This window comes from Aulonocara stuartgranti, assembly GCF_965226115.1.
Source record: "Aulonocara stuartgranti genome assembly, chromosome: 13".
NCBI classification, from domain to species: domain Eukaryota; kingdom Metazoa; phylum Chordata; class Actinopteri; order Cichliformes; family Cichlidae; genus Aulonocara; species Aulonocara stuartgranti.
The window spans coordinates 20,595,931-20,619,421 of record NC_138949.1 but is presented as its reverse complement, the minus strand read 5'-3'; the positions used below and the strand labels follow the sequence as shown (position 1 = coordinate 20,619,421).

At 38.4% G+C, this 23,491-nt stretch overlaps 2 protein-coding genes across 9 annotated transcripts in view; one reads left to right on the top strand and one right to left on the bottom strand.

Annotated features, from left to right (window-relative positions):
- The window catches only part of LOC309720966 (protocadherin-15-like), a 223,742-nt gene that overhangs the window by 77,295 nt on the left and 122,956 nt on the right, over positions 1-23,491 (bottom strand). For 5 of the 7 annotated variants that reach the window (XM_082558238.1, XM_082558239.1, XM_082558240.1 and 2 more), the window contains 9 exons: positions 22,567-22,737; positions 19,817-19,925; positions 19,573-19,685; positions 16,580-16,786; positions 14,495-14,629; positions 6,084-6,233; positions 3,983-4,176; positions 2,215-2,347; positions 1,921-2,000 (listed from right to left, as the gene is read on the bottom strand). In XM_082558238.1, the coding sequence (XP_082414364.1) occupies positions 1,921-2,000; positions 2,215-2,347; positions 3,983-4,176; positions 6,084-6,233; positions 14,495-14,629; positions 16,580-16,786; positions 19,573-19,685; positions 19,817-19,925; positions 22,567-22,737 (1,292 nt within the window). Of the gene's footprint in view, positions 1-1,920; positions 2,001-2,214; positions 2,348-3,982; positions 4,177-6,083; positions 6,234-14,494; positions 14,630-16,579; positions 16,787-18,301; positions 18,375-19,572; positions 19,686-19,816; positions 19,926-22,566; positions 22,738-22,851; positions 22,971-23,491 lie in introns of those variants that run through there. The other 2 variants (XM_082558241.1, XM_082558244.1) reach the window with 2 other exon arrangements.
- The window catches only part of LOC309720973 (uncharacterized protein), a 59,018-nt gene continuing 58,726 nt past the window's right edge, over positions 23,200-23,491 (top strand). For both annotated transcript variants that reach the window (XM_082558256.1, XM_082558260.1), the window contains exon 1: positions 23,200-23,336. The gene's annotated coding sequence lies outside the window, so the exon portion shown is untranslated. The remainder of the gene's footprint in view (positions 23,337-23,491) is intronic.

Below are 23,491 nucleotides of genomic sequence, written 5' to 3'. Positions count from 1 at the left end.
GAGTACTCAAAGTAGCATCAAGATCTGCAGACTGAAAACCCACGATAAAATTTATATGATGAATATTGTTGTAGCTAATTAAATACTGATATTTGAGTTTTTGTGCATGTTATTTGACAGCGATATACTGGCCCAAATGTAAGACAATCTCAAACACTGATGCTTAAAGGATTTATGATCAAAGCAATATGCACCGAGACAGAAATTTTACATTTGAAATCAACTCGTCCGTTCTTTCTAGTGGAAAATCTAGACATAACAGTAAGTGAATATGAAGCATTTCCACCTCCTTTAGGGGTCTCTGCCCCATTTATAAGAAAGTTCTTACTGGAGGGCTCATTATTCATACAAGCTGGATTGAGCCAGCCTCCTATGTAGCCTGTTATCTGAACATGCAGCAATGCAAAAATCTCTTCACTGAATCAAATCTGAGTTCTGAGGGTTGAAAAATTAGAGTGTGCAATACGCTCTGTACTGTAAATTGCACACTCGTCAGTTGTACTAATAATTTTTTTGATTCATCATGTGCTATATCAGCACTTGCTTGCATTTATTATACTGATAGCCTGGTGAAAGCCTGTGATGTGACTGTAACATTTTTAACACACAAAGAATGAGCTAAATGAAGATGTGTCTATTTATTTTAGCATGATTTCTGTCATATCTGGTTTAGGAGATTACAGTGCCAGTGGCAAAAATAGCGATCCCCTGCTATTTTGATTGTGTCACCATGTTTTTGCTTACCGTGACTAAACCACACAGCAAATGACTCTCTATAAAAACATACAATTTTAACACCGTGGAGCAAATTAAGAGTGGAGAAAAGGTGGCAATACAGTACTGCAACACACCTTGTCCTTACCTAGCTGGGAGGTTGAAAACGCAGACAAAATAAGCTTTAATCAATTAGTGAGACACATGTCTGGCAAGGCCCTGCATTTTCAGTCTCCCCATGTCTCGTCACTCCATATTTCTTGTTCGTTTATAGATGAGAAAAGCACTCAGTGCCCACAATATTTTATGCTTTTTGCTTGCTCCGTAGAAGTAGGTGAGTGAGTTTTTTGTATGCTAATGTTGAGATCTCTCCAAAACATGTTTGCTGTTTTATGATAATTTATTAGGAAACTGATTCTTGTGGACTGCGGCCTGATGGCTGAGCCATTGCCACCACACCAGCTCGCTGCTCCTTCAGTCAGATGAGCTAAAAACCTTTTCTAATTATTTTAGCCGACCTTGCTCTGCAAATTATGGAAGAAATATGCTGGCAAGGTGAGAACATGTGATCGCAGCCTTTGTGGGGTTCAAAATGTCCAAAAACAACACTCTGAAGCTAGCAGTGAAGTGTTTTCCAATTCAAAATCTTCTAAACTAAAGATTGCATTCCTCAGTACAAATGCTAAACCAAGCAAGGTCTAAAGTATATAAGCAGAGTCTCTGGTTGAGAAATAGTCACCTCACTGAGCCTCAACTGGTAGCTTGAGCCAAACTGTGCTTCAGGCTGTCCTATTAGCACTTAATTTGTTTGCAGTTTTCTTCTGTATGGAATTGCCTTCATATCTTAAAATAACAAAACTCCAACAAACTCTTTGAAAAAAGTTCTCTCTCTATGAGAACATTTGACAGTATAATTAAAACCAATGAATGCCAAGTGAGCTTCTATATTCCTCCATCACAAGTGCACATCTGTCACTTCACTTTATCTTCCCATCCAAGTCATTTGCTGTGTCCATTGTTATTGTGAAAGCCGTCTTCAACGGTTGTCATACTATTTACAGTATGTATAGCCTTTGCACTCACAAAGCAATTAAAGCCTTCCATTAAGTTGCCATTTTTCTTGCAGATCACTGAGTAAATATATCCTCTAATATCAGCCTTATTGCTAAAAATCAAAAAGTCTGACACAATCCCATCTGGACTTACGTTTCAGTGAGGTTAAAGACCTTCTGGGAATCCCCGCTCAAAATGCGATACCTGATCGGATCGTTCTCTCTGTCTATGGCCTAGAGGGGAAAAAAGACAACAGGAGTCTGAAGGCCATATGCTGAAGGGTGCAAAACAGGACAGCTGAGCTAAAAGGATGCTGCACTGGAGTGAAAACAAGCATAGTGCAGGATGTGAAATGTCAGTTAAAAAAAAAAAATCTGTTGTCTAAAGTACAACATATACTGACACAGCAAAAGTCACAACGATGCCTTGTGTGAATTTGTGACTCACCTGCAGATTGAGCAGAATAGCTCCTATCCTCATAGCTTCACTGACTTCTAGGCTGTATGTCAGGAGAGGAAAGCGTGGTGGACTCTGATTGTTGGGTGGCAAAACCTCGATGTTGACTGTTGTGATGGAGCTCCTGGCAGAAATACAGACACCAACTGACTTTCAGCATTAGTTTCTACTTGACCAACTGTTGAGCTGTAATGACCTCTTGCCCATAGGGCAGTCAAATAGGTTAAATAAACACTGTATTTACTTTTTCTAAATACTTTGATTTAATTCTTAAAATGGATTAAACTTTTTTTTAGTATACTCATTACTCATCAATGACAAAGCAAAACAAAACATTTTTTTTATTAATGTAATAAAATAAATACAATTTAATTTTATACTTGGTTGAAATACTTTTTTCCAAACTTGCTAGGAATTTCTCACATTATTATTGGCAAAACTGCTCAAACTCAACTAGGTTGGATCAATTTTATTTTATTTTATTTTTTACTGTATTAGATTTAGATCCAGACTCTGGCTGCCTATACTGTGTTGTTGACTTGATGGCCTTAGGGGATGAAATTGAGGCCCAATTATTCCTTGACCTGTGGTGGCTGTATCTAGGAAAACTGTTGGTGGTTCCAAACTTTTTCCATTTGATATTGACAGAGAATACCATGGCCCTGGGCAATTTCAATTTTTCATGTATCCTTCCTACATTTGTTCCTATACACAATCTTGTCTCAGGTTTACAGTCATATCTCTGTATTGGTTTTGTCTCTCACATCAGGTGTCAGACTATATATAGATATGTGAATGTCTTCTTTTAATTACAGCAAATACAGTCAATTCAAACTCAAGACATAGTCAATCATCAGTTAACATATTAGCTAAAGAAAGAGTTGAAAGCAACTCAAACACAATGTAATGACACATCAAAGTTCACTTGTATTGAGCCTTTACTGCAGAAATGTAGAAAAGGAGTTTTGGTTGCACTGGTTTTTCTTTGTGGTTGACAATCTTATAATGAAAAGTGCATTAAGTCTCAAGATCAAGGCTCTAATGATTGCTTAAGTTCGTCCGCCTTCTTAGTTTTCATAGAAACAAAAGTGTAACTGATTTTAATTGTTTTTTTGTTTTTTTCCAACATGTCTTGTTGAACTGGTACTTAACTTTTACTTACTTTTACTAAGTAAAAGCCTAACTGTACTGAACATGAAGTCCTACGAGGAGTAATTTTGTCACCATGTTAACCAGTTGGTGAAATATCTCTATGACAACCTTTCTTTGACTTAATGAAATCAAAACAGAAACACATTACAGCCTCTTTCACAACATTGTGCAAATTGAGTGGCGCACTGAAACACTGAAATTCTTTCCCTTTGACAGCTCCAAGCACACATTTTAAAAAAAAGAAAAAAAAAGAAAAGGAAAAACTAAAAAGATAGTTTAACCACAATGAAGAAAAAGGATACATTCACTCAAAGTAGCTAGGCCAAATAATTATTTTTTCCATATTTCAGCCCCCAAAAAACTTTCTGGGTCATTTCAAGCAATGTTGTGAATTACAATGAGTTCATATTCAATTAGATAACACTGGCAAATCTATTCATCCAGATGGCTTCGGCTCTATGAAACTGCTTTTCATTCTGAAAGGAGAAACAAATCTGCCTTCTTTAAAAAAAACTAAGAAAAAGAAAAAAAAAAGGTACAGAACATTAATCACAATAGCAAAACTGCTTCCATCAATGTAGAACTCTTCAATGTTCAAATAAATCACCTTCTCTGGGTCTCTGGTGCATTGTCTGAGGCCCTGACAGTGAGTGTGTAAGATCGCCCGACAGTTAAAGTGACACCAGGTGCCACGGTGATGCGTCCAGTGCGATTACTGATGATGAAATCTCCTTGGGCGCCAGCCAGTATCTCATAGGTCACCAAACCATTCAGCCCTTCATCTGCATCCGATGCTGTCAGCTGAGAGAAATTAGGGAGATAAAAAAAAAGCTACACATTATACACACAGTGCCTTTACATTTTCCTCTTTTTCCCTTTGCTTTACACCTCCCAGAAATATGTTTACTAAACCAGTCAAGCAGAAACTATTTCTCAGTGGGTGGGGATTGTGGGTTAGGACCTGTTTAGCAAATAAGTTGCAGAGGTATTCCCAAATATAAATATTTGCTGGACAATATCATCTGCATTATGCTTATTTTTTTTTTTTTAACCTTTATCTATACAAGTAGTCCCACTGAGGCTAAATGTCTCACAAGAGACACCCGTTTCAGATGTTAAATGTTAAAATTACAACAATAAAAGAGAAATTGTCTATTGTTTACAGTACAGCCATATCAAAAAACAGTGATGATTTCACAAAATGATTTGTATGTGTTAAAGTCTGTGAAATGACAAATGCATAGAAAAGGGTCTGCATTTAAGTGAAATCAAATCTAAAGGATTTTGGTTTGTTTAACTTAATGATGAGCAAAGTTGCAAACTACTTTCACTACATTCAGCCTTTCATATAAAATATGGGGGGCTGTTGACAGACAGCTGACAAACATAGTTCTTTTGGCAAGTGTGATGGAAAAAATGATACGTAAATATATCATTTATTTCATGCTCCCATATCAAACAAATTAAGGAACCATCCTTTCCTTCAAGGAAAATTATTTAGGACATCCCGCTGCTTGTAAATACGAGCCCTCATAGTGTAGTTGGCTTCATATCTTTAGGGCCTTGAAACTTTAATCCAAGTTACCATGACCTCCTTTTCCATGCTCCTGTCGTTGGAGTAAGAGCTGTAGCATCAAATAAGCAGCAGAATCCTCAGGGGGCTTCAGCTCTCATAAATGGCTTATAAAAATCGGTTAAGCGGTCATACCAGGCACTCTGTGACCCCTGGCCTCATTTCAGGGAGGGTGAAACGGCTGTTTTTTAAAACCGATTAAACTTGACCTTTTCAATGTCTGACTTTTTTTTTCTCTTTTGAGGAGAGGCCTTGCTGAGAGGACAGATCAGCTAAAAGATGAAAGAATCATGCTCCGACTATCAAATGAGACAATACAATGATAGAACTCTTACTCCTCTGTTGTAGCAAAATGAAGTTATGGTTCATGTTTTGAACAAGTCCTCTCCTATGGCATAAGTTTGAGCAAGCTGTAATTATGACCTCTAGTTAGCTTTTGAAGTTAAGCGACCTTCAGCGTCCTTTTAAATAAGCGCATGTAAATTATGAGCTGGTGTTGTCACCTTCACTGGAATCACAGTAATTTCCACAGGCTAACTAAATATTGCCTGAGCACTTTCTAACCAAGCTGTGTTTGTTCCTACCCAGAATGAAACAATGAATGAAAAATGTCCCTTTCAGTAATGCCTACACGAGTCTGCTCACCGTTTATCGTTTTCATGCACAGATATTAGATTTGGTTAACTTAAGCATACACGCATAACAGAAAAGAGGGAAGTATATCATGACCTTTAAAACCACTACACTAATGAAATCAAAAACGAACAATGTTCCTAATCCATAAAGATAATCAAAATGGACTAAACAAACAAGGAGAAAATTGTGTTTTATAAGCAAAATACGTAAGCAGGGGGGTTAATTCACGGTCATCACGAGTGCCTTCCACTACGAATGAACCAAGCTTGTGCACTGAAGATATAGATAAAAGCATTGTCTGTGACTTGTCTGACAGGACTACAGATGAGATGAAGGGCACTATTCCAGCACAATGCACTGGATTGTTGTGGTTATTTGTTTTGAGCATGAAAGAACGTGCGTGAGAGGGATTCTGTGTGATGAGGAAAAAGATGGAGACGTAGCGCGGCGTGCTGGTGCAAGAGGAAAGAAGCAAAAGAATGATTGTTGGATTGATTACCTGTAGCACCGTCTCCCCCGGCTGCATGTTGGTGAAGACTTCAACACTGTAGGAGACCTCTCCAAATGTGGGGGTATTGTCATTGGCATCAATGACCAGGATGTTGACAGTTACTGGCCTGCTCTGCTGGACGCCATCTGACGCCACCATCTATAAACACAAGAAAGAGAAATACCTAATAAAGCGTACACAAGTGAAGTCCATTTTCCTCAGATAAATCATAGATAATTGATTATTTTATTCAACCTTAGGCTTTCACTATTTGATAAGCCTGTGTCAAATAACGTTTTTACGACCTCAACACCAGTGCTTACAGTTTTCCTTTGTATACATTCATTTTTCTTTCCCTTGACATTAGAAAAGTGCTTAGAGAAGAAAAGGGAGTGCTCGTCTGAAGCTGCCTAAAGGACAGATTGCAAACTGAACAAACCACATGTTTATTTGTCCCTGGCAGCTCTGATCTCCAGTACTTGGCGAGGTAGAAAGAAAATGGACTGAGCAGAGCAACAAGTGCAGTGTAGGAGAGGGTAGATCTAAACAACAACTGTTGCAGCAGCAAGAAATACATGTTTTGACGCTTTGCACTAAGCGTCAAAATTGAAATGACAAATCCTGCTGGTTATACTGTATATCAGGAGATTGCTTTTAGTAGCAGCTAAACACTCACAGTGAAGGTGTTGAACAGAAACAAATGATAACATATAGAAACGTGCTTTTCCATCCTATCAAACTGTGTTTCTGTTCTTGAGCCAGAACTGAGATGCCAAGAAGTTTTAGGGAGACAAGAAGGAAAGCAGATTTGGATTTACTGAGACAATCCATACTTATACATACTTATATAAATGTGTAAGTACTGACTTATGTAAACCATGTCATGCCTGACTAATATGTTTACTATGAGAAGTGGATTAAACTGATTCCAACTGAGGGGACCCATTTCCGAATGCAGAGGCCAGTAAAATAGACCAAAAAAACCTTAATGGGTTGATTGAAAAAAAAAAAACAAACCCAAAAAAACCCAAATTTAAATATATAAAAATAAGAATCCAAAAAGAAGAATGAGGACTAAGGTATAAAAATGAAGGGCAAATAACAACAAGAAAGACATGAATATATATTCAGTGTTGATTGTAAATGAAACACAGATGGGTTCCCAATAAAACTCATTGGAAATCTAACCTTCAAAGCAAACAAAGCAAACAAAAAGAAATAGCTTAAAAATTAATCAAATCTATCACAAAAGCTAAACATGAATAGAGCTTGCTTATTGCAAGAGAAACGAACTAGATAAACACACATTCATATAATACTTTACAAAAATATGCACAAAAAGGTTTTTTTCCCTAAAATCTTGGATACTATCTATACCCTACATCTAGAGTACAGTTTAATATAAATTAGAGTAATAAATTTGTTAAATAAATTATCCCTGAGAAATACAAACACACACACATTAGTCAAAGAAGTGAATCAATATGTTTTTCAAGGTTAGGTAGAACGTTTTATAGATTCTGATAAACTCACATCCCCAAAAAAGTTTTAAAAGTGAAAAATGTAAAGCCTGTTGTGAGATCAGCCTGAGACATATCTACAAAGCTGAAAACCAAATACTCAAATACTACATAAATATTTAGCATTATCAATTTCAAACACGATAGAGGCAGACTCTATCAGATACTCTATGTTCAGATATTAAGGAGGAGGATCCTGATGGTAGGCAACAGTCCATTTGTTTCATCTTGGTTTCTCTTCCCAGGTCCCTGTTGGGGGCAGGGACTGGAACTGGATAATGAGAGGTCTGGAGTCATGTGTTCTTGGCTTGCACTATCCTCATTGCTGCTCAGAGACCGCACTGGTGGCACTCTCCTTGTCCACATAATTTTGATAGCTATTCGCCCACTTCTAAGAAGGCGGAAGATCTGAGAGGCACGGTAATGCTGGAAGAACACTGTGTTCCTGCCTGCGGTCTCTTAGGTGGTGCCAGGAGATACCAGCCATACGGTTCCTGTTGACTTGCTTCACAGAGCTTTGGCCTAATTTTTCAAACCCCCCCAAAATTAAGAATACCAATATCCCACTATGAACCTTTCACTAAAGTCCACAGGGATAGAAAACAGGGCTGTCCTGTGGTGCTCCTACTAGTCCATGACTACGTTTTCATCCCATGCCTTAGTCTGATCCAGAGGACTGGGTATAACCAACATTTCAAGGTATGTAGATGAATATCTACTGTATAGCTCTGTCAATAATTAAGCTTTATGGCAGGAATCAGAAAGTAAATCAAATTTTTTTCAAGAATATTTCCCTAAAGTAATGGTTTTTTTTAGTCTTATATAAGAGTGAGTTCCTTATTTGTGTTATCAGGCACAAAATTATGTTGTACTATGAGGGAAGACAGGAGCAAGGTTAATATAGCAAAATCTTTCTTCTGAACCTACAGTAAGAACAAAGCATTGAACAAAAGCAGTGTCTCGTGTGAGCTCTGGCTCATAATGTCTTTTGCACAACTAACATTAGGCAACAATTTGTCCACCACGGAGGACAATCCCAGGGTAGGTTGCTGTCAAAACAGCATTTATCTCACTGGTTGTGTGATGCAATCACACAGGCCTAGAGGCCACAGCCGTCCTTCATACTTCACATCTGCCTTATTCTCACCAACAACTCCTCAGACAAATGGGTGGTGCAAATATCTGCACAGTAGAATATTGGGCATCTTTGTGCATGGAGTTCTATCAGTGCACTACATCTGAGTCCTTCTGACTCCGTTTTAAGCATAATACACTGTGTTGACAAATCTGGCACCTTTCTGCATGTGTGAAGAGCTGTTCCTCTAATCTAATCTAATCATGGATTAGTCAGGTACATGGTGTGTAAAGTACTGCTGTCCTGCTGTAGCAGGTGTGTTGTCTAAATTTCATTCAGTTTATTTTCCACATCACAGGCCTGACTTATCCAAATGACAGCTTATACAGGGGTTAGCTAAGATGAAACAAGACTTATTAAGAGGTCTAAACCCAGATTCTGCTGTGGCAGATCGCCAAACCAAGAAGGTGCTGGATGCATTTTTTGACCCCAGACAGCCAGAAGAAGGGACATTATGGTACCTCTTATTAGAAATTCAATTCAATTCAAAGACACATTCCTGCCATACTGAATGTCTGAACTCATTAACAATTTAACAATTACAACACCACATAGAACAATAGTAGACAAAACTCTTAGCACCCTGTCACCTAAACTAAAATGTGTGTAACATGCATACCGTCCAGGTGGCAATAACAACTCCTCACGCATTCAAAAGCCACAATCTAACATGTTAATGTAACAGCTCAGACATGTTGCCACGTGATAAACCTTTGGATCAACAAAGACTAGACAAAGAAAAGTTAAAAAGACTTTTCCTTGGAGCACAAACCTCGCTTTCATTCTAAAGACTGAATTAAATCTTACTTCAAGTAAAAAAAAAGTTGCCAACAAAAAAAAAAAAAAGGGTTGACTTTTAGTGATTTTCTTTCATGGACCTTCCTATCAGTGTTATACAGACACAGGTGGACACTTCTATTCACCCCCCTCCTCTATTTCAGTCTTCTTATTTTCCCACTGTTTGTGTTCCTTGGATATATTCATTGTACCTCGATCAGCTCTTAAATACAAACTTGTAATATTTACACATATATATTTAATTTTTTTAATCTATTTTTTATAAGGCACCCAGGCACAATAGTGACAACATCACAGTAGTGGTTAACAGTGTATCTGTATAGTTAATTTTATTTATATAGTGCCAAATCACAACAAAGGTCGCCTCAATGCACTTTAAACTTATAATAGTCTTAATTTCATGATATGAATACTTCATGTACTACTCTACTATATCAGTGAGCAGATAAAAAACAGCTTTTCAGGAGCTTAAGTGAATTATATCTTTGGACATTCAGTGTACTGAATAGTGTACTGAGAGGAGACTTGTATTAACTTCATTTGTGAAACATAGAGCTTTAATTAACTACGCCACTGAAATGCATGCTGGGTAATGCTAGCTAGCCAAGCAGATCTAATGCTACCCGAGTAAAGACTGATAGAGGATGGAGAAAAAAAGACACAAAGATGGTCCAGAATATTTTGCTGCCAAAAGATGAGCTGTGTTTTCTAACCACAGAATCATTTGTGCCACAAACTTTAGAAAAATAAGTCCAAATGGAGTTCGTTATAAAGTTGCACTACAAAGCTCTGCTGTGGAAACATTAACACCAGTGAACCATATACTAAGTCTGCAGCAGAAAAACTGGCATTGAGCAAAACTGAAAAGCATAACAAGCAGCCTGTTACGTACTGATCTTACATTAAAGTTTGTATTTTATGTAGTCCTGACAGAAAAACAAATATAAGCCATTATAAATCTAAAATGAAATAACCACTTATGGAAATTATTACTATTAGTAATAATACTACAATTCATAAAGTGAACAAGAAAAAATATAAACAAAAGAAAACAAACCAAAAAAAACAAAAAACTAACAAACCCCAAAACCCAGCATGATACAAAGTTTTATTCATACCATCCAGCATCACATCATAATATCTAAATTTAGCTCTAACAAGCCACTAGCATCGAATGCTTCCCTGAACCTCATCTATGTGGTAGTCGACATGGCAAGTCATGGCTCAAGTAGCTAGAGCCTCAAAGACTGGTTGGGCTGTCGACTTACCCCGTGGGTGTAGTGAACATGCTTGCCTTCTACTGAATCACACAGCCCTAGACTTAACGTGTGCTGCAGGTGTAACGAGTAAAAAGACAAACTGTGGTGCACACACGCTGCCAGTAGCCAGTGGCACATCCTACCTTTTTAATATAGCAAAGCAGTAGAAAAGGTGTGTCCATTAGAGTTACAGCAGCATCACTGTATCACTGTGCTACAGAATTGATTTTATTTGATATAGTTTATTATTATATTATTTAGAGTTTGGACAATTCGTACAAGCTTAATGTCTTGTCATTTTTCTCGTAATTCTTTTTAGGTAGTCTAATTCTCCAGACTTCTTCAAGGATATCCTAAAGTTCTTCTTTGGTGCTGACTGCCTTTTGTTTTATTTTCAGTTTCAATAATGTCGAGGTCCAAGCTCTGGAGAGGCCAAGCCATGATTGACGATGTTCCACTGTGTGTTTTTCTATCCAGGTATTCTTTTACTGCATTGGCAATGTGTTTGGGATCATTGTCATGCTGAAAAATGAAGCTGTTGCCAGTCAGATGCTTTTGGTATTGCACGATGGATGAAAATCCAACAATACTTTTCTGCATTCATAATTCCATCAATTTTGAAAAACTCCCCAATGCCACTGAATGAAATGCAGCTCACAACTGTGACAGAGTCTCCCCTGTCTTTTATAGATAGCTGCAGACACTCTCTGCTGACATTCTCCATATATTTTGACAACAATGAACAAAAAATTTGAAATTTGGATTTGTCACTCCATAAGACTAGTGGCCTCTGATTTTCAGTCAACTTTGTGTGTTCTCCTCTGTTTTCTGTCTTTAAGAATGCCTTCTTGACAGCCACCCTTCCACTAAGACCATTTCTGATGAGGCTTCGGCAAACAGTAGATGGACCAATTGAAGGGCCAGAAGTATCACTCAGGTCACGTGTCAGGTCTTTGCTGAATTTGTTCCTATTTTTCAAAGACATGACTTTGAGATACTACTCATCTGCTGTGGATAGTTTTTATGCCTGCCACTTCTCTTATCCTCCACTCGTCCAGTGCTCTTAAATTTTTAAGGGCACACTGCACACCATGCTGAGTTTCTGACTAATGGTCCTTCAGGAACTTGTTCATTCAAAAATGGTGTCACCTTTACTCTATTTCATAGATTCAAGAGAAGAAATGGGAACTTGAAGCGTTTTTGTGAGATGCTGCTAGTAACAAAGTGGTTAAACATGTAATTTAAAATACATTTTTATTAAGTTGTCTGTTATATGTAGATCTTTTTAAAAGAAAAGTATCTCTTTAAGTATTTTATTGTTGTTTTTAAATTACTGAGTGATTTATTGTCAAAATGGTCTAAAAATGGTCAGGTATAAGGACTTGGACTGAAAGAGACTGAAAAGCAGCCAATGTTAAAATAAAAACTTTCAAAAGACCCTCAGAAACCCTGGAGAACTACTGCTCAAGACCACTAAAAATACCAGCACCTGCCTGTGCAGTAGATGAACCTATGGTATAAATGTGATAATCCTAGGAGATTTTCAGAAACCCTGACCTCTGACCTTGAGGTGGAGATCAATGGGACTCAAACTTGTCTGAGATTTCAGTGGCAGCACCTATGGTATGAGTTTGAAAATTCCAGGTGATTTCTTGAGTTATCCCATCATAAGATTTTCAGAAAACTTGGCCACTGTCCTTGAGGTCAGAGATCACTGAGATTTGAATTACCGCATTAACAAACTTGGGTGTCTACGCCTGCTGGCCGGCGTGTGACGACAGTACCCCATCAGCCTTTGATGGCTGAGGGATAAAAAGCACAAGAAAGTCTGGCTCCTTAGAAGCAAAACATAATGAAAAGATTGGTGGTTCAAGACATTTGCACGGTACTGAATATTGTAATAACAGTACAACATAGCGCCCCGATAATCAGTGACATACATTATAATGTAATAAAAAAACATTAATTAAAAAATCAAACAGAAAATGAATAAATGAAGCTCACTAAAAAATATATCTCTAGAATTTATTCAAAACCTTTATAGCATTTAATATGCAACTTGTCTGTTCAAGTGAAGCGACATGAAGAGGATGTTACCAAAAGATAGCAGAACAACTGCTTCTAATGATCTGAGAAGGGAATTTCTCTCTTTTACATGTGATACTGAATAAAGACCTTTCTACAAAGCTGTGCCAAACATGGCTATCTAAAAAACGCAACACAATCAACCCACAACTGACAGCTTCTCAGCTTCTCTGTAAAGTGTTGTCGGAATGGATCTTGAGCTCAAAAGCATTCTTAGCACTTACCAGCTTTTAAGCTTCTCATATATCCAAACCAGAGAGAAACCAAAGAGGATAAATAAAGCTGAGCACACACAGCACAAAAGGGTCAACAACGCACACACATAATAAATAAAACATTCCTTCATATACCGCTGGTGCTGATGTCCAAAGCACTTTCACCAACTCAACCAAATCCAGCACTACACCAAAATCAACGGCACACAAAAGCATCCGAGTTCAAACTTCTGCGGTCCCCGGGGAAACATTTCCAGCAAGCTTGCTGTAGTATCACTGCTGGTTTGCTAATACCCCTGGATAAACAAGTTGCTACCTCTCTAAGCCAAAACACTTAAAATTGGTGAACCAGACTGCTAATGTGAAATTAATAACAATGAAAACATCAGATAAAACATAGCTGTGGAGCTCAGTGAGACTGAACCATTTCATATGATATACAAATTACAGGGTTCCAATAAATTTGAATGACTTGTATTGTGAGTCAAAGTCAAAAAGAAGAAAAGAAGAAACAAGAAAGCCAACATGGACAGTGCAAACAATATTTTGATTATGATCTGAGAGCCAGAAGTATTTTGTCTTGTTTTTACAGATTTAGGAAGTGGTGTGCAAGAAGGCCAAGAAAGACAAGAAAATAATTCAAACGCAAGTAACTTAAGGAGCTTATTCGTATACCATATACCTGACTACATTCAAGAGTAATAGAGAAATCTATAGCAAATAAAGAAGAACAAAGGTAATAGAGAAATAGCAAGAAGAGTACAGTTCTAGTACAATTCAACTTTTGGTGAAATACTAATAGTTAATGGGCAGATCATTACTTAATAACAGGATAATTCTACATGTATAGTTAATAACACTAAGCACACAAAAGATTAAAGATAATATACGAATGAATCATCAGTTTAACATTTCATGGCTATTTTCAAGTTTCAGAGTACAACTCTCTGTTAGAGTTTTCTGTATTTGCAGGATGTTTTTCTTGCTTCATGGATGATGTTAACCTGATCAATAAGCTACTTGATTTTGTTTCTGATTTATCTGGGATTTGCCACCCCTACAATGTTTCTCACATTACAGTTTCTGTGTATAGTATTAAAATCTATGCATTGTTACATAACATTAAAATAAACATGCACCACAAATCTTACTGAGCATACAAAACCGATATGCCTCTGGTCCACTGTTGGATGGAAATGTATAAGTGGACAAACTGCCTCACTTCACTGCTATGGGTCCACTAATAAAGGTCATATTGCTCTGGAAGTGTCAGGTCAGCTTTGTATCTCCAAGTGCCTCTTGGTACATGGCTAATCTTGAACTTCTATTTAAATACACAAAATGGAAGATGTGGGTCACAGTACTCGAGTGCAGTTGTGCAGATAGCTACACTGAGTTGTGGGCCTACCGTGAAAGTATAGACCATCTGCGTCTCCCGGTCCACAGGTTTGAGGAGCCTCAGGTAGCGGATTATCCCAGTTGGGGTCAGGCTGAAGATCATGGTGTAGTCATTCAGGGTAATCGTCACCATGGGGTCTTTTGTCTTCCGAAAGAAAGATATACAAAAAAAGAAACATGTTGCCATGGTGACATGACTGTTTCATAATTTATTTTTCGAAGGCCGCAGCTGTGGAGCTGAGAAACCTATCAAATGGTACATTTTGATCTGCCAAAGAGTTGGAAAAAGTAATCTGTTGGCAGGTCACCCATCTTTCTAGAGAAAATAGAGAAGAAGGCAATGAGCCCTAAACCAATGTCTTTTTAACATTAATGAAACACTCAAAGAACCCCACATCTTTATGAATGTGACTGTATCATGAAAGCAATAGAAAGGCGTCTTTACTAATTACTACACCTGTTCCTTTAGGGGGAAAAATTAAGCAGGCAGGATATGGGGTTTTCAGCTTTTGGTTTAAGGTTTCCAGATGAAAACAAAAAGCTTGAGAAACATTTTGAAAAAGAGTCATTTTGATAACGATCACTGCTGTGTTAATACAACTGTGGTCCACTGCTGCAAGTCGGCTTCGATTCACATCCATCAATGAGTCCTCTTAAGAGAGTTTGGTAAACATCGGGACTGGGTGGCTTATTGATTTTGTTATCTCTGTTTCCACTTTGATGTGTTAATCTTCTGCAAAGACTTGCTATGTATTGAAAGATGAACTAAAGGTAGTAATCATTTGTTTTAGCTGCGTGTCACTGTGCGAGTCTAACAGTGCAGTGAGTGAGTTAGAGTTCTCCACTGAGGTGGATGCACACATGCACGCACACTTTGTAAGCTGTCAAAGAAATGGTTAACACCCCACACGGAAGAATCAATTTGTAAAGTTTTGATTTTAGAAATGCAGAAACAGCAATCTGCACATTACAAAAGACACTCCAATCAAAGCAAAACACTCCAAACACACACTCCAATTCCAGTACAAAAGTCAGTACACAGCTTGATTGATGTACAACACACCAATCATTACAGGAGACCCGATTACCATTTAATTGATCATTTGTGCAATTCTGCAGTAAAAAGAGGAGGAATTCTGCAGGAAATAGAGTTTTTTTTTTTCCAAATACAAAGCAGGATTATGAAGTTGGTAATTAGACGCTGAGAATGTCTCCAGCAGTGATCAGTGCTCTGAATGTATTCTTACTTTTCACACCATGATGCATGCATTAAAAGTAGGTATGTCCCAAATCAGTTTTGGTAAAAGGGAAACAGCAGTACTGATCTGTATCGGCTACATGAAGTGAAGTTTAAATGAATGAGATTCGCATTGACATTGTGCCAGATCAGGTAAAGCGAGTGGGCAAAATAAATACAACTAAAAGGAATGCATTTAACCTTTTGTTTGAAGTGGAAATCAAGCAAGGAAATGTCTCATTCCAAAGACTTATACATGTATTTTTAAATCTTTGGCCATCATATCACATTAGAAAGAAACCAGCTGAAGCCATGTTGCAAGTTTAAAGCAAAACTATTAAGCCAAATCTCTGAATTCAATTTCCTTTACTAATAACAGAGGCCCAGCACAGGCCCACTTTAAGTTATTAAGTGTACACACTGCAGCTGCATAATGCAGGAAAACATGAATATTGGATTAAACTCAGCATCAAAAGCTAGTCAATCTTTAAAATGATTTGCATCAAAGATTAGAGCACAAAACTGGATCAGGACATCCCTTTATAACATTGTGTGGGTTTGAGTGCGTGTGTGAGTTTGTGCGTGCCACAGCATTTAAAATCAGCCCTTTTACCTACAGGTGTAACACCGGGAGCCAGCTGTAACAACAAAACAAATATAGCGGGACAATGACTCATGCACATGTTATTTTCTGTGAGTACGCGATACAAGCACATGAATAAATGTGGCTCTGTCCTCAATATTTAATCAATGCACTACAAGTACTTTGTGTTTGTATGCAACCATGCATGGATGGGCATCTTTAAAGAGTAAGCGACAGCAAGCTTAGGCTGATAAAGCCTCTCTTTCTCTCTGTACCTCCTCAATGTCATTATCCAAAGCGACGATTCCCAGGGGGGCGGTAAGGTTGGCACTGGCTGAGATAGTCGTACCAACTGGGGAGGACTCACTCACATAGCCCTGATAGGTAGCAAACTGGAAATACGGTGCCTGGTTGTTCTGATCCAAGATTTCAACGATGACTTTAGCATATGCTGGGAGGGGATGACCATTATCCTGTTCAGCCTTGGGAGAGGGAAAAGAAAGAACAAGGGTGAAAGTCACTCTGTGGAAAATACCATATCAACAAGACTACTCTGCTGGAAAGTTATGCTGTTCCAACTCTCATGCAGGCACAGAAATAGAAAGGCATAATTTCTCTGAGTGTCATTTCAATTTTAAAAAAGCTATATTGACTAAATTTAATCATTTAGGATTAGAACTTAGTAATTACCGGGGCATTTAACAGAAATACCATCCTTTGTAGGAGAGGGACTGCAATTAGTGGCACTCCTTTGCTGTCAAATCAGTGACCAGTGATAGAAGGAGGCTCTTGGGAATATTACGAGCTGATTCAATGCCAAAATTAACCACTTCACTATTAAAAAGGCTCACACCAAATCTGTCTGCATTGCTGAAGGTGAAAAATCCCTGTTTTTCTGTAAAGGTTCTCTGTCTTCTGAATCAACCACAGAGCAGTCTGATATAATAAAATCCCCATGTACAGCTCATCTATTCAGCATGTCAATATCCTCAACCAAAAACAGACATGCAGCACTCAGCTATGGAACAGAGCTTAGAGAAATGTTCTGTTACAAGACCACTGAAAGAGTGAAAATTACATTGCTCAATCAGGTATCAGTCCATTTGTGAAAAAAAAACAAGTTTCTTGAAAAATCTAGCTCCCATTACATAAAATCAATATGTCCTCTTAAGCTATTAAAATGTTTACAAACTAAATCTGGAAAGATAAATCCAGAGCTGTAAAATCTCCAAGAAATGCACAAGTGAAACATGAACCTGCATCCAAAATCAGTTTGCATTTGTGCCATGTACAGAGAAACACACAGCAAACTAGAGGAATCCATAACAATCACAACAATGTAAACAATCCTTCCACTTCATTTTGCTGCACGGCTGGTGGGTGACATGGCCACTTTAGTAACATAGTACATTTCCATAAATCAGTATGTTGTCTCAGCCATTCAAACTGCACAAAACCTAATGAAGCTGAACTTACACTAGAGTCGAATCTGACACTGCCATGTCCCAGTAAGAGGAAACTTAATGAATGCGGTCTGGTCAGGCTGTCACTACAATCTTTCGCCTCCTAAGTACATATGTCACTTTTGCCACCCACACTGGGATGCTTCAGAAACATTAAGGCTTTGAAAATACAGAAGGAGTGGGGGACTAAGGGAACATCAGTTCAGGCCATGACCTGGAACTAATTCAGCACATTAGCTCAATTTCACTGGGCTTGTGTTGCAGAGTGCCAATTATAAGAAATGTAAGTGCTTATACTGCAAAATTGTAAACAGCAGGTTCCCCATGACTTCATGTTTACTGCCTTATGTGTATAGCTTACTATGGGGAAAAGAAAAAAACCCCACTTGTAGCATATTCAGTTGAGCTTCCCTCCAGCTGAGATTCATACCTGTTATTATTTCAATCACAATCTCATGTCAGATTCTCTTCCCCAAACATCTTCTACTTATCCCCTTATCAAAGTGATAATAAGAACACCAGCACTATACTGACCCAGAGATCCAATCTGCTCACACAAACGCCTGAGGGAAAAAACAAAAATGCTGTCATTGACAGCCATAACATACACTTCACATACAGTGTTCCCTCATGATTTAGAGTGCCATTTCTTCATTCTCTTACTTTCACCAAGCCGTCACGTCTGCCTTTGACATTTGGCTTAATCTCACCGCAGTCACCTTAGTAGATGTACCTAAGTCAACATCAGTGATGACTTTTAAAACATAAAGCACATGTTGTCTAAAATAGGCTCCTGATTATTTAACTGTTACCTTACCTAAAGCATTAACTATGCAGAACCTTCAAGGCACAAAAGTCTAATTCTTACTCACCTGCTCCTTTGAATCCTAGAATAATCATTCCTTGCCCTGTACATGAATCAGGTAGATGAGGCTCCATCTACCATCTTCCAGACACGTCTCTCTCTCTCTATCTCTCTTGGTCTTTTCCTCCTTCTCCTCTGAACCGTCTCCTTTCCTCAAGCTATGCACAATCATCCCAAAGACATGCAGAAAGCTTCTCATATGATCAGCCTCCCTTCTTCTTGTGGAAATCTTCCTCTCATCTCTTTGCTCCCCAGCTATCCCAGTAAATAGCACGTTACACACTGCTCAGAGGTGTCTAGAGGTTAGTGATGGGTAGATGGAAAGTTCATCTGCACTGCTGCACCAGCAGCACATAGGCAATTCCTGACTATGCTCTAAATTAAGATTCATGAAGGCACAGCAGCCTGTCCTGCTAAGTCCATAAATCATAACAGATTTTTCACCCCCAGCTCCTAAGGAGCTAAAGATAAGGTTAATGGCCTTCAGGACAGAGGTTATCTGGGTAGAACAGGTAAGGGTGCACGCTAAAGTTTTTAAGAGATGAGTCAAACTTAATCTCGCAAAAGCCCATTAAAAATAGAAGAGAATTGAAATCTTGAATAAAGTAGTGTTGTTTGCCTAATGTGAAGGAAGGAGAGAAATCAATATTTTACCTTTAGCTGATGAAACAGACAATGAGGCTCTATCACGGTAAATGTTTTAACAATCCTTGTAGGACTGCGCATGTCTAATAGTTGACACTAATTTACTGCAAATTTTTGCAAATGCAATTTGTCGTAATTACTAACATTACACTGCACTGTTACATAAATGTAGTGAACAGGCTTTGTATTGAGGTTAAGTTTAATGAGATTTCTCAAGAACTGTGTCTGTGTAGGGCAGATTGAAACAATTCAACTTTCGAGGAATGAATAAGTCAAATATACTTTTATACTTTACCTTGATGACTAATGTGAACTTTTGATACAAGTCCCGGCTGATTGGCTGCAGGACGCGCATTTCTGCAGTGGTTTTGTTCAAAGAGAAATATGCTGCATATGTGTTTGGTTCACCTGCAATATAAAATAAGAACATTTATGGTAGAATCAACCCCAGAAGAAATATTAAAAAGGAAAATCATGGCATCAGCTCAGCCAAAGACATTAAAAGTGTAAAAATCAATGAAAATACGTGATGAACCTACCAACTAGGATGTAGTAGAGAATGTTTGGTCTGGCACTTGGGGGCTGTATATTTCTGTCCATGTCCACAGCACGGATCGGAGGGGTAACATTCAGTGGGTTCAGTTTGCTCTGCAACAAGGGGTGGCTGAGTCAACAATGCAGCAACATAATCAAAATGCAAATTGATTAATTTCCTCTAGATCTCACTGTTGCATGGATCACCTAAAATAACTCTGACTGCATTTTTATGCAGAGCAAAAAAAAAACCCGGAAACTGTTCTGCAATAGAAAATTCCTCTTTAAAAAAAAAGATCTGCCCCAGAAAGTTTTCTGTGTGCTCTATATCAATATTTTGGTTGCTGTATAATCTTATGTGATGTTTTGCACAGTCCTCGCAACTCTGCTCTTCCACATAAAAACAGCATTCTCCAGAGAAGCTACTCTACGCTTTCAGCCCAGCCCATTAAAGTGCTTTCTGCCTTAAAGTAGAGCCGCTGTGATTAGACGTCGCCTCAGTTCCACCTGCTTATACACTATAGCACTTATTAATATTAACTGATAGGAGAACTGCTGTTATTGTGCAGTGCTGTGCCTTGCTGGCTTTTCTTTTGCGCCTCTAGTGAATAACACTAGAAATGTAGAAAGCTACAGCCATGTGTTCCTTCCCCACATTTTGATAGTATCAACTCTTCTTCTCACCTTTAGAAAAAAATATATAACCTGCTGGCTATATACTTCAGTAAGCTTGTTGGTAAGCACCATAACATAATGATAAGAATAAGGAAAACAATGAACCGAAGCTTATAGATTTCTTATTTCCATGCATGTAAATGTACCTGATAGTGTTGGACATAAAAGATAATCTGCTAGTGGTGCTTTAGGATAATTTCCCCCGCTTATGCACACTCATACATCATCAGCACTAACTACCTTGGCTTTACCTTTATGCATTTGCATCAACATATGGTTAAGTGGGAATATGTTTAGCACATCACATTTAAGAATACCTTTCCTCATGCAAAACGCCTCCATATGGCTGACACAGTATGTGCGTGTATGCTAAGGGGCCACTGCTAAACTTCCTTAGTGTAGATAGGCACATGGCTAACAGCTCATTGGAAGAAGAATCCCTCCCTGAGGGGGTATATTTATATCCATCAGCTCTGGAGTAATCCTTACACCCCTCCCCAACCAACCCTCTCGCTTTTACAATGTCTGGAGGTGCGCTAAATCAAATCCCCCTAGCTCTGCACAATGATGATTAGCTATAATACCCTCCCTCAGCAGTCATTATCCAGGGGACTCCAGAGCCCACATTATATCCCCCCAGGGCAGAAAATAAATACAAATCAACTTAATAATGTCTGTCTAGCTATTGTGATTAATTACAATACACTCATCAATTATGAGAAGACAATTCTCCCAGTGGACAGACATGTTAGTGTTACACTGCAAAATTCCCCCCAAAAAATAAAAAAAAGAAAGAGAAAAAAAACCCCAAACAATCAGAGACCAAATCAGAAGTCGTATAAGCATGTATATCGACAGTAAAGGGTAAGGAGGTATGGTGAACCCATGCTGTGTTCACAGGAGGAAAAACAAACAAACTGCTAAACAGATGATGAAAAGCTTTGGTTTGTGTAGCTGGTGCTGCCGTGTCTTGCATAACAGTCTGAAAACCTTTTATCATAAATAATAAATTACAAACTATCAATGGAAGGTCTGGACAAACAACTGTGACTCACTATGCCACCCTAAATAAAAACCGCAACTTTAGGGTTTTGTTTTTTTTAAATACCCATCTATATATATCCCACTGTGTCTTTATTGCAGGATTTTGTGTTATTTAGTGTCACACTCTGGCTCCATTCAATATAATTTGATTCCATTTATCTCTCATGTTCGGAACATGTCACCACAGTACACTTAAGCCATACTTGATGAAACCGTTTCCTCACAACTGCCTGAGCTGAGCTAAATGAATCCGATAATTCCTCACAATGCAGCTGGTCCAACTATAAGTGTGTTGGTTAGGAAAATTATACTTAAAATAACAAGAAAAACATTAACCATATACAGGAATAAGAGTAGGCTACTGGAAAGCAGATTCACATTCATGGCCATATAAATGGGGGGATATGTAAGCTAACCACAACACAAAAAGGTCCAAAATAAAAGGAGCGCTTCTACCTTCCTCTGAGGAAACCGCAGCTTGATTCACTTTTGTTCATTCTAATGACTATTACATGCATGGAGATACACAGCAAATATAAAATATGTTTTATAAATAAACAACTAATCGTGTATAGACTAACATAAATTCTGTTGGTGCACTAGTTGCTCTCGCCACCTCGGATCTATATGAATTTCCCTCTCTTTTTCCCCTCAATGGTTTTTAGATGTGATCCCAAGTCATCTCATGCTTCAGTTTAATTTGTGAGTACAATGGAAAACAAAATGCAGTAATAAACTGCAAATTGTACTCTGTCTTCAGGTGAGGAGGCAAAGACAAGGTATAATGAGGCAATTAGGGTATTTAAAAGGCGTGACATAGATTAACATATAACAAGAATGTGAACATATGGCACAAATGTCTCACAAATCTGAATAGCATGTATACTGTGCATATGCACACATACAGAATGACAGGTAAAAATCCAGCCTCCATGCATGAAAACATAAACATGCATATATTAGCAGGAGGAAATCTGTTAAAATGACCTTGTGGAATAGCAGTGTGTTCACACTTGCCTGTCTGCCTGGCTCTTACCGGTTCAGTGAATTCAGGGATAGCAGCATGGTAGGTGAGGGGCTTGCAGTCACGAGTGTTGTTCACTAAAACACAAGGCAGGAACATGGGACCCAGGTCGTCTCCATCCTCGACATCCACAGTCAAAGTTGCGGTAGCTGTTAGTCGGTTAGGGGGGAATGGAGCGCGGTCCTGGAAGACAAGCAAATGGCTACAGATTGAGCAACTTTCTGAAGCAGTCGAAAAATCCAAAACTACTTCATGATTTGGTCTCATGTGTCTATACTGAAATCTCCTGAAATATACCTGAACACCCTGACAAGCTTTAGTCATGCATTTACGCAAATTCTTTAGGACCGAGTCTTTACAACTTGAATCGAGACATACATCATCTTAGAGCTGGGCGATAGAACGATAACGATATGTATCGCGATATAACTTTTACTCGATAGAGAAATTAAGCTATCGCGATAGACCTCGCCGCTCTTGTCCTCTTAAAAAAAAAAGAAAAAAAAAAAAAGGTCAGCCGATCCAAATTCAGTAGCGCAGAGCCGAACCAATCACAGCCGCAGCGTCACGTCGCGTGACTTGTTAAGTACAGCACAAGTGCCAAGCCTCACGTGTGTTTGTTTGGGAAGCAGCCAGCGGGTAATGGAGCCAGCGCATAATGGAGGAAATGAGTGTGCCGACTAGAAAAATCAGCCGAGTGTGACCGAAGAGAAAACAGATGATGGTTCCAATGCCAGAGAGATTGTCGAACGGAAGAGCCAAAGAAGTTCCGTAGTGTGAAGGTATTTCGGCTATTTCAAGTCTGACAAAAAACAGAGTAGCGTGCACTGTAAATTGTGCCGAAAGCAAGTCTGGAAATACAATAAACTGGTGCATGCGTCACACTGTGCGCCACGTTATTGTTTCGGTGAAATGAATTTCTACAATACTGTTAATT